The sequence below is a fragment of the Anneissia japonica genome, unplaced genomic scaffold, assembly GCF_011630105.1.
Source record: "Anneissia japonica isolate Jap-2015-1 unplaced genomic scaffold, ASM1163010v1 scaffold981_len364101_cov180, whole genome shotgun sequence".
Classification (NCBI taxonomy): Eukaryota; Metazoa; Echinodermata; class Crinoidea; order Comatulida; family Comatulidae; genus Anneissia; species Anneissia japonica.
Window position 1 is genome coordinate 309767 of NW_022756110.1, and position 12351 is coordinate 322117.

General features: G+C 35.4%; 1 protein-coding gene across 1 annotated transcript; it reads right to left on the bottom strand.

Moving 5' to 3' along the window:
• Positions 1–5110: 5110 nt before the first annotated feature.
• Positions 5111–10298, bottom strand: LOC117123998. Its single transcript, XM_033270103.1, has 4 exons — positions 10222–10298; positions 6771–7471; positions 6198–6421; positions 5111–5894 (listed from the first exon to the last, which is right to left on the bottom strand). Exons 2-4 carry the CDS (start codon positions 7443–7445, stop codon positions 5444–5446), a joined length of 1350 nt encoding a protein of 449 aa, XP_033125994.1. The 5' UTR covers positions 7446–7471; positions 10222–10298; the 3' UTR covers positions 5111–5443.
• Positions 10299–12351: the final 2053 nt, after the last annotated feature.

The window sequence follows — 12351 nt, forward strand, 5'->3', positions numbered from 1 at the left end:
CGAGTGTTAGAATATGTAGGCTACACTATATATATATATATATATATATATATATATATATATATATATAGGCCTAATACAAAATAGACATATATATTGGCCGTATCAAAAAATATACATATACATACACACACACACACACACACATGATGATGATGATTGGATGATGATGATGATGATGATGATGATGATGATTGGATGATGATGGAAATGAGGATGGTTAGGATGATGATGTTGATGACGATGATAATGGTGGTGATGTTGATTATGATTATGATGATGATATGATGATTGGATGATGGGAATGAGGATGGTTAAGATGACGTTGATTACGATGGCGATGATGATGTGGTGTAGATGACTATGATTAAGATGATGATGGTAAAGATGATTATGAAGATGGTGATGATGATGATGACTTCTGGTTTGTACTTTTTAATTTTCTGTGTGTATTCACATTATCAATTTAACAATTCTTTTTATTTTAGCTTGTGTTCACATTGTCACGATGGAGGTTCACTAGAAGGCATTATAAGCCTATCCCTACTATTGGAGCATCAACAACAGAAACACAGCAAGAGTTGGCACTAGTCTCACAAAATCTAAACATTGGACTCAAAACCAAGGAAAACTAGAGACTAAAATAGTCTCCCAATTTATAAATGGACCTTTCCGCTAAGCTCCGCCCCTTGGATATTGTTGCTAAGGTCCCACAAGAGACGGCAGTGTTAAAATTAAAACATGGAGGTAAGCATACGCGAACACGTGTGTTTGTAAAACGCGCGCGTATTCCTAGGGCTGTTCAGATTAGCAAAGATACTAGAAATACAAGATAGAGCACTCGCATAGTAAAAATGAGGCGGAAATCGTGCCAAACGTAGGCGGCGCCCTTCTTTTTAACCATGCAAGTTTTCTATACTTCGTGCCCAACGTACAGGGCGCCCTTCTGTTGCTAAGTATATCCAGACGCAAAAGGCGCCCTTCCTTTTCCACTAATGGAGGAAAACTTTTTCTCTAAGAGTGCGTGCGGCCAGCCATACGATTCTGCGCTGTATTGTTGTTTTATTCTTTACTGATTCATGATTATGCTTTAATTGTTTTGTGTTTTATTTGGATAATAGCAACGATTTCTACCGCCACCAAGGAGGTTATGTATTCACCAATGTCACTGTCTGGGTATCTATTCCAGTTTGTTTTTATATCTAGTACGGTAAATAAAAAGTGATCGGTAAAAACTCATAATACCGGTACGGGACGTCGGTAAAGAAGTGCAAAATACAGTCATCATTATGAATTCTTGTGCTTTATTGATCCATACTATTGGTAGGCCTATTAGCTCAGGATTTCAATGCTTTTCCAACCCATTATTATTGACATTGAATACAGCTCTGATACAGTATATATTTTTTAATCACAAATTAGAACTGCATATATGTAGTTCTAAAACAATGTGCATTCACTTAAAATTTATTTACAACACAAGTTTATGTAATTACTGTAGGCCTATATAATCAATTCCCGGTTAAAAAAACAAAATGTTAATATATATTTATAATATATATAGCTAATTTTTTGTTTAAAGTCAATGCAATATTTTACCTTTCTCTATCCTTTGGAAATCGATATAAATTATGACCCTGTTTGTATGATGTGTTGCAATTTACTGCACAGCAACGCCCTCCAATACCGTACGTCGTCATAGCGCATCGCGGTGTACAATTTTTTAATTGACAATTGATAATAAAATACGCGACGACTTGGTAACGAAAGTTTGGTAGAAGTTTTTTTAGATCCAACTGTAGGGGGCGTCCCATTGTTTGTATTCCCACCATGCATTTCGGTGGAACACTTTTTTGGTGCGGAGAACTCTATCTTGTATTTCTAGTATCTTTGAGATTAGTCAGTTGTTAAGTTTGATTGACTCCGGAAAGGTCTGTTGTACTTACCATTTGACTTCAATGTGTTTAAAAATGAATTACCATTAGTATCATGTTTATTTCTAGCTTTAAAAAAGTTATTTTATAATGAGGTGCTTATCTTCTAGAACCTGTCTACCAATTTAACATTTTATTACAGTAGTATAAAGATTATTACATGATGCATTTGAATTTAGAAAATGTAAACTAATAAAAGTAAATTGTATATTAAAACTATTATTATTTTGAATAGAGTGGTTGTTCTTTAAAGATAAGCCAATTATAAAACGGAACTTACTACCTACGTTTCGGCTAGCTTCGGTAGCCTTGATAAAGCAAATGACAACCACTCTATTCATTACTGCTGAACCCAGATGAAATTCTTCGAGAATTATTTATTTTGATAATAATTATTATTATTACTTTTATTATAATTGTTTTTATTTTTTCATCTCATCTTAATCAGACTGATCTCACCAAAACTTACTTACAAACTAAGGCTCTTTGCAACCAAACTCATACCATTGGAGTATCATAAAGACATAATACCACAATAATTCACCCATTTCAGTTATGAAAATGCAAATAAACATGATTCTTGGGTACCATAAGGTAAAAATCAGCAGGAAAATGACAATAGGTGAGAAATTGGTCGTTTATTTGAAAAAAAAAAAAATTCTTTGACATTGTAATGGGAACCTTTAAAACGAGACTTTAACTCTAGTTTAGTTAGATTAGACGCGCGCCCTCTAGAAATATAAAATTGTTGCATATTCATAAGTTGTACGTTTTTAAATATTTTAAACATGATTTTAATACCTTTTATTTTTAGACGAAATATGAATGACTTTATGGTAATTTCAACTTTTAATTAAATTCAGAAAAAAAAATATACAATTAATTGGCAGCTTAGGCTTTTCGTCTATCATTCCATTGAGATCATATGCCTACATTTAGACAAATTAGGCTTTTCGTTTCATTCCTTTAAGATGCCTACATTCGCAAATTAGGCTTTTCGTTTATCATTCCATTAGGATCAGGCCTACATTCGGCAGATTATGAGAGATCATATCTTATAGGTATAGATTTATTGGCCCTTGAGCGTTCAAAAGGCGGATGAGAATGTTTTGGTCATCACAGACCATTTCACACCATATGCTTTAGCATATCCGACCAAAAATCAGACTGCTGAAACTGTCGCTAAGGTTTTATTCCAGAACGTATTTCGACACTACGGCTTTCCGAAACGCATACACTCGGATCAGGGACGTAATTTCGAAAGTGCGGTAATTCGAGGTTTGTGCAAAGTTTCCGGAGAAAAGTCCCGCACTACGCCTTATAATCCAATGGGTAACGGAACGACGGAGCGGTTTAACAGAACACTTATCGACATGCTTGGGACCCTTCTACTTGATCGTAAACAGGACTGGAAGGAGTATTGGGCGATATGGCACATGCATGCAACTGCACGACACACGATGCTACAGGGTACGTTCCCTTCTACCTGATGTTCGGCCGGCATGCCAACCTGCCAATCGATGTAATATTTAGACTTGGCAGTAACCATGACGATGATGGTCATGACTATGGTGAGCTGGTGTTGCAGTTCCGCGAAAGATTACAACTGGTATATAACCAAGCGGCGAAGTCATCAACTAAAGCCAAAGAAAAGCAGAAGCGCAATTATGACAAAAGGTCAACCCAGCCCCCCCCCCCTCCCCCTTGAACCAGGTGATCGAGTGCTCATACAAAAGAAAAACATTATCGGGAAGCAGAAACTTGCGGATAGGTGGGCTACTCCATACGTTGTTCTGTCGAAACATCCTAACATCCCAGTTTCCAACGTTCAAAATGAAGATGGCCGTCAACGGACCTTACATAGAAATCTTCTGACCCCCATGTATGTTCCTTCCAATGGATTGCCAACATTCATTTGTCTAGTTGATGTCGACACAAACGGAGGAGCAGATGGATTAAGAGAACAACACTGGGATGCTGCTGTGTTTGTAGCAGTGGTGCTTGTGTTGACCACCGGCGGAGTTGGAATATCCATTGGAAGAAACATACATGGGGTCAGTAGATTTCTATGTGGGTCCGGGTGCGTACCTTTAATCCGAAGGGTCTTTGGTCCGACGGCCCATTGGTCCGAAGGGTCTTTGGTCCGAAGTTCCTAATTTTAGTTGGGTGAGCTTCGGTCAGAATGCTCGTTGGTCCGAAGGGTCTTTGGTCCGAATGCCTGTTGGTCCAAATGTTCCTTATTTTAGTGACCTGGTTTTCCAAGGATAATTGTTATAATACATATTGAAACTGTTTGTTATGTCAGCTGGGCTCTTTGGTCGCCTTTAATTTAGGGACGTTCTTGACCCCTGAATGTTTTTTTTTAATCTGCTTCCTTGAGTGATTTTTATTTTTATATTTATATAGGCCTATTATGTGATTTTTGTATTATGTGATCTATGCTTTTGTTGGCTTTAAAGAATAGGCCCTATTTATATTTGATTTATTTTATATAATATTATATAATATTATATACTTTACAAAAATCAGGTTTCGCAAATACTCTAGTACTCTAATGTGCAATAAACAAAAGTTAGGCCCTACATGTAAAAAACTCTAAATTAAGATTTAAAAGGGAAAGTTACTGTAAAAAACTCTAAATTAAGATTTAAAAGGGAAAGTTACAAATAAAGTTTGGCACTCTGCTTATGCAGCTTTATTAATTTTATATAATATTATATACTTTACAAAAATCAGGTTTCGCAAATACTCTAGTACTCTAATGTGTAATAAACAAAAGTTAGGTCCTACATGTAAAAAAACTCCAAATTAGGTTTTAAAAGGGAAAGTTACAAATAAAGTTTACACAAACATTATTTATGCCTAACTCGTTTACATCACAAAACAAACGAACTAAGCCGCTGAAACATGGGCCAGTTGACGTTGAACCTGCGTGAAAGTATAGCCTAAAAAATATGTAATTATCTTTTCACGTGAAGTCTAATAATAAGGTTATATTATACCTTGTGTCAATTGAATTGTTTGCTCATAGGATGTTGTAGAGTTGGGCATCTTGCAACAATCAATAGTTTTTTATTGTTACTGTTAGCTAATATAGGTCTATTATGTGTTTTCTTGTTTAATTTTTTTTGCCCATATTTTAAATATATTAATTTCGGACCAACGGACCTTATAAATAAATAAATATATATATATATATATATATAGACAATATCAATATTCAGGGCATCGAAAATAATTACGAATGTCTGAAGTACATCTACAAAATATATATATTTGGTCGCGATTGATTGAAACAGCTCTTGGTTATTGACATTCACTCCCTTCATTTTCATTCACTCCTTTCATGCAAGTACACTTGAAAGTAAGCACCTTGATGATCTCTTTAATTCTAAGACTGATATGCAGTATAAAAAAAGTCATAATTAAACAAAATCATAAAAAATGCTTTAAGTAGATAGATTTAAAAGTACATTTAATAGTTAAAAACTATATGCTTGCTTATTCGTTCACACATCAACCCCTTTTATGCAGTTGTACTTGTGTGTAAACACCTTGGTGATCTCTTCGCATAGGACGTGCCATTCCTTACCAAACTCCTCCTTCGAGTTGTGATCTGGATGGTAGTGTAAAATGGCTTTCTGCAGACACTTCTTCACCTGAGAGCCTTTGATCTCTGATGGCTCGGGTAAATCATCTGGCAACTTGTGGTGCTCCTTCTTTGGTGGATGATTTTTGTAGATGTACTTCAGACATTCGTAATTATTTTCGATGCCCTGAAATTTTTTGATTTTTGGTTTCAATTTTTTCAGAGCCTCTTCTCTTTCCTTCATCCATGCACGAGTTTCTTCGGCAACTGTCTTCATCTGGTAAGATTCAAGCGTCTGTGCACAGACTTGGTACCATATCTCCTGGGTGAGAACACGAGGATGGAGACTATGCGCCAGGGTTATTGCCCCTCTGAGGATAGAGAATCACAATTCTTTTAGGCAGTTATCAAAACTGAGTTTGTAATAAGTTCAATTCTTTAAACTTAATATCAATCGCATCAGTCTACTCTCTCTTTCTTAAATTTTCTTTGCCCTGGACTTGTTATAAAGTTTTTACATTTTCTAAGCATTACATTAAAAATAAAACAGGATGAAATAGAATTCTCTCCAATATGCTATTGACATTTTTATTGTTTAAAAAGTGTTATAAGTATTTAAAATGAAGAATCACTTTTCAACAATTCATAATAATTAAAATGTACGATCTGCTTACTTAAAATATGGTCTGGCTTTGGACCTCAACTTTAGTATGCTGTCGTAAATCACACCTATCCGGCTCATAGCGATGGCCTCCAGCTCAATGTCTTTTTCTCTTGTCTGGAGGATTGCTTTCTTGTACCAGTCAAGAACTTCCCAGACCATGTCTATGCTCAACTCTTCCTCTGTCTTCAGAATCTTTTCCTTGAGGTCGTCTGCGGTGTCTAACGCTTGTCTTGCCTATTTTACATTTTGAGAACAATAAAAAAAAAACACATTTATAACGTTTAGGCTAAATCTCAAATGTATAAAATACCATAAAACACAAAAAAAAATATTGTTTTAAATTACTTTTTGCACACTAGTAGGCCTATATGTTAAAGCAATTTTTTCCTAAGAGAATAAGCTTTTTTTTGTTTGAAAAGTAGAAATAGAACTGTTTTGAATATACAGTAACACAGTCTTTTCAATTTAGCATCCATTATGAACTTTCACAATAATATTAAGCAGCTTTATTATATTCTTGGTAGAAGTCTTTAACCTTCAGTAACATTAGATCCACACATATTATTTAGAAATCAAATATTACCTCAACTACAGATGTCTGCATCACAACATCCTCATGAAGGGTTCGGACCTCCGACATCATATCTTTGTCACTTCCAGCATAGCGTCTAGCTTCCTCTAAAGGTTGATAGCAATCATATAAAAAGCTCTTAGATTTACCAAACACGCCTTCCTGTAGAAGGTTGATTGCTTTCGAAAGCAGACACTCTACGTACAAGATGGACAACTCAGCCTTGGAAGCACTTGTTGGAACAAATTGGCATGCCATTGCCAACAGCTTTTTTTTCTCGTCCCACATATTTGGCTGGTTCGTAACAAAGTCAAGACTCTCCTGTAAACACTGGTGCATTTTCTGAACTACATTATCAGACCACGGGTGGCCATTTTCAGCATCTTGACCGCGTTCCCAGGCTTCTGAGAAACCCTTGAGTGCCTCTTTGTACAAGTGCAACGCTAAACCACTTCGTGTTTTCTGATTGACTTCTAGTTTTGCAAGCTTCCATGATGTCATTGCTATGTTTTTGTTGGCAGATGCTGCTTCTTTTGGGCTAGAGCTACATCCCAAGGCGTCTGTGTAGTGGTGCCGTGCTTGTTCTAGTCGTCCTTTTTGTAGCAGAGGACTCATGTCATTAGTAACAGTTTTGTAGTATTTGTTACCCAGCTGACGCATGGTATCTGATTCGCTTTGGTTACTCATGTTTAAAATCGTCAATGTAAATCAGTCTAAAAACAAATATTAAACAAATATTATCTGGTATGCACACACACAATTCGTTAAAATCAGGCTCCGGAGGAAAAACATTTTTAATAAGTTGTACAACTGATTTTCCTAAGACACAAAAAGCATATTTGATGATAACCTCGGGAACGCTGAATGAGATACAGATTTCAAAAATCTGGGAAACAGAGGCGTAATCACTCTTTCCCACCTTTCCCTCCCCCAGGTTTTAAATATTTAAAAAATTTGTATCTCATTATTTCTTCAAATATGGATTTTGTGTCTTAAAACCATCATAAATGAGAATGCTATGATAAGGAAAGATTAAACAAAATCTGTGCGAGCCAGGGGTGGCACCAGGATATTTCCGACGGTTGGGGGCACTCCCCGACGAGAACGTAATCGAGTGTAGCCTGGCGTCCGCTCAAAATCTCTCGGAGTAGCTTAGCTTAGTCGGGCACCGCCTTTCGAATGAGACAGACAAGCAGGTTTAGAGCTTGAGTCAAACAAATTGCAAAAGTTGGTGTTATTGCTGATTCTGGTTCATAAGGTTGTGCTGAATGACATGTTCTAATTACCTTCCGCCACTAAAGGAAAATTGATCATTCGCAGTAACTCTGCATCATTCAATCATGACAAGTAAAGTGTTCATACCTATGTTTTCAGGGTTGGAGAATGATTAGCATATTTATGAAATAATTGTAGAGATACAATTATTTTAAATGCAAGTTACGGAAACTGGTGTCATTACAAAACATAATTTGCACCATTTAAATCTGTATCAAGCATCTAATAATATAAAGTGTCTAGACCAAAGTTTTATTGGTTGAAGGAATTGAATTGACAACATTTTGTGAATTAATTGTAAATTAAACTCACATAAATTTGAGAAAATATTGTCATATAGTTTCTTGATAGATACCTGTAACATATCAATATGTAATCTATAACGTATGGATACCTCTTTAGCCTACTTCACATATTTTCCGTACGCAAACTCATATAATGGATTTTTCCATCTTGCACATTTCACAGAGTGAAATTTCTCAGAGTGCGAATTGAAAAATGCGAGTTGCGAGTTGGAAAATGCGAGTTGCGAGTTGGGAAATGCGAGCTGAAAATGCGAGTTAGGATATTTATATTTCATTACCTTTTTGAGTAATTTTTCCTTTTTATATTGTTATGAAGAGACTGAAAAGGTGAGTTGATATTGGCCTACATGTTGAGAGCTTGCTTTATAAGGGAAGGGGTTGTGGAAGGGTAAAAAGACAAGGAGCATGCAAAAACAAAACAATATGGAAGGAACGATATTTCAAAGCAGGATGTACGACAAGGGATAGGAGGGCATTCTTGTGGGAGTTAAATATGGTTAAATATGGTATGATAAGTAGAGTGTGTAGATGAGTATGAAACTATTTTAGAGAAGAAGTTTTCAAGCCATTTTTAGTAAATTAATTTCACATTTCAGAAATTTATGAGAGGATATGTGATTCAATTTCATTCAGTTTTATTACAAATGAAAATACATCATTGGATAAATATTGTATCAAAGGATAAATATCAAAACTTGCATATACATTGACATTTTTTTCGTGGCTTTGTGCCCCGTAGGCTTTAGATACATCACCTTATATCTCGCAGGGCAAAACTAATGGCAATTGTTACCAAATGATTGCAGACAATTGGTAGCTAAAATTTCCGTTTCTTGGAGAGGGGTTATTTCATCTCAGATGATTATGGCTTTACTAAAAATATCCATTGATTTGAGGAACAGCTAATTTTAACGAACACATTTATAATTTCTTTCATATTTAGTTAGCTGTCCCTCTCTATTTTATAAACGTTTATTAAATATTTACTCTTGATTTCATTTTTGTTGTGTATTTTTCAGACTTTTCAAGCTTAATATTAGGTTCGTTTTATATTTATTTGTTTGTATTGAAGGTACCAAATGATCAGCTTTGGCTGGATGGACCACTCTTACAAAACAATGTTAGAACTGGAATAAATACATATTTACACAGAAATCCAAAACGTCACACGCAAAGTGACGATCATTCACTCTACATACAGTGTGGCGGTACTGATAGCCTGTAGGGTCGAAGTCCAAAATCATATTGTAGGCCTACACTAGTGGATGGAGGAATACAGTATGCCTATTTATTTAATTCAATTGTGATATGTAGTGCTAAAGTCTAATTTATTATACATATTTCATATTTTTCTATTTATATTTTTAAATACACTGTTTTTAATTTTAATATTTTAATATATTGTTTTATATAGGCCTTTATATTAAATTTGGCTTGCCGTTTGTATTGTATTTTGTTTGTATTTATTTACGTGAGGGCCCATGATTGACAGCTAACTGTTGTTTTTGGGTTACCCTCGGTAAATACAGTTAAACATACGGAATAAAACAAAGTGAAAACAACCTGAAACACCAATATTTTAAATAAAAAGAAACTGTGAAGAGGAATTAAAGCAGACTGGTGACTATGTAATCAAGCAGGTATTTGTTTAGTAATTTCCTGTTGTTTCCCACCCCCATCCCGCTTTGCCACTTAAATTTTAAAATTTCAATGCATATTTTGACATTAGCGCTACTCGCATATCTATTCTGAATATGTTGTGCCCCTGCCCCCAACATTTGAACAATTCTGGATCCGCCCCACCCTTATATTTTTATTTCCGAGAAGGGGTATATAACAGGTATACTGCAGTAAATATCATAGAGATAAAAATAAAGACTTACAATTTCGCACGATTTTGTTTTTCCACTCTCAAATGTACTCAATGTTGAAGTCATGCAACCAACGGTATCGGTACCTGTTAAACTTTGAGCATGATGGAATTTCCCAAGATTACCGTAACGTTTAGAAATACCCCATTATTAAACGGGGGTGTGCCAACTATTGTTATTGTACGTTACTATGGTGCCATAAGCAGCAAAAATCTATGTGAAAATCAAAATGTAATTGCAAAATTCAATGTCTAATTCTTAAAAAGTTCTTAAAACGTAGTTAAAATTTTCCAAAATGTAGATCTATTTTCTTTAAAATGTAATTCAAATGTCAAAACGTAGTTCTGACTTGATCAAACCCCTCTCCAATTTCTGTTCCAAACGTCAATCAAAAACCATGACTGTTTTAATTTACATTTGACAAAGACAACTAGCCTCGGTTCCAGACCCTAATTTTGGGTTACTCACTCTTTATTGCACTAAGTGCACGCCATACCTAATTTAATTGGCGTCCCATACTCGATTTCTTTTTTCCATAGAGCTATTAAACAACTAGAGTGCTGACAAGATGGCGGAGCAATGCAGAGTTGTGTATGTGTACCATCCAAGATGGCTGCCGTAGGAAAGCGCCACCTTCAGGCTTAGAGACAGCCTCTGGAGGGTCCCACCATAAATAAGCCCTCTGACTGAATATTATTTCATTAATGGTAATTAGTATTGATAATGACAAATTATTAAACTGTCGTAGCCAAAAAGAGGCCAAGTAGAGCATCTTATTCAAATAATTAAAAGAATTGAAATCGTGTACATTCCACCCATGCACCGCAACGCTCGAGTTTCAAAATACGGGTAACTAGCTGTACTGAACTTTCTGTATAAATTGAGGGCGCCATTGAAAATGATAGTGCTCAGGCGAAATTTGATTGGCTGAATCTATGGCAGCCATCTTGGATGGTACACACACACACAGCTCTGCGTATTTCGAACATCGAATACATTGCTGTTAGCGCTCTAGTATTCTTATTACTAGAAATTGCAAATTGCAAGTGAAGTGCTGCGAAGTACAACTGCATAAAATGTTCTTCGAACAAAATTATTTATGCGAGTCAAGTGAAAATAATGAATAATAAAAATATAACAAATAATATGAGCACGACCCATTGTCTATATATTATTAGAACAGCGTTGGTAAAATAGTGTTTTGCTGCAGTGACATCTCTCTGCTGGCGATGGCTCGCTGCTGCTGGCGATGACTCGCTGCTGGCGAATCGATCTGCGCATGTGTATAAAATGGTATTTATTTCCGCAAACACTATGCCAGTCCACAACCTGTCTCTTATAAACATCTGTTGAATGATTGCAATGATGATGAAAGACGATGATGATAATAAAATATGATACTGGTGACGATGATGAAAGACAATAATGATGACGATAAGATGAGCCGATTAAACGTAGAAATAGGAAACCTAGAAATATAGTAAAAACGCTGAATAGTACTCCAGCGTCGCGACATGCCGACGTTGGTACGAGTAGGTTAGTCTACAAACGTCGCCTAAAGTAATTGATTGTACCCGGCAGAACGAAAGATGGAAACTCCGCTTTTCAGTTGTCTCAGGCGATTGATTTTTGACAAACAATGACCTTTCAGAGGTCAAATTGCTGTCAAGAATATGAATTGGCTGCTTCGCAGCAATAATATCTCTATGTTTTTTTTCGGATTTACTTTCTCGTTAGTGGCGCTGTCCAGTTTCTATTTGGTCAATTCAATTCAATTCAATTCCAATAATTTTATTCCAATATCAAACAATACAATTATCAGCAAAAGAAATACAAAGGTGGTAGATAAAGGAATAGGTTACAAAATAAGCAAGAAAAATGCTTTAAATATGTAACCCTGCAAAAGAAAAATTAATTAATTAAAATAGTTTGCTAAAACAAATAACCGGCAGTGCCGATATTCACCTCCCCGAAAGTTCAAGGCATTTCACATCTCTGAGCTACGGTATACTACTATATTATAGTATGATAAATTTATATATATATTACAGCAGGCTGGCCCTAAACTTCTATTTTTCTTACAATATATATACTTTGTTTATTCTTTTTTTTTTAACCTTTTTTTTTTTGCTTTTCTTTTTT

Bases quoted from the DNA above. Each gene is read 5' to 3' on its own strand.
- LOC117123998 (XM_033270103.1), bottom strand. From the start codon at position 7,445: ATGAGTAACCAAAGCGAATCAGATACCATGCGTCAGCTGGGTAACAAA. The intron at 6,422-6,770 runs GTAATATTTGAT...AATGTAAAATAG, and splicing joins TGCAGACATCTGTAGTTGAG to GCAAGACAAGCGTTAGACAC. The intron at 5,895-6,197 runs GTAAGCAGATCG...CTCTATCCTCAG, and splicing joins AAAGCCAGACCATATTTTAA to AGGGGCAATAACCCTGGCGC.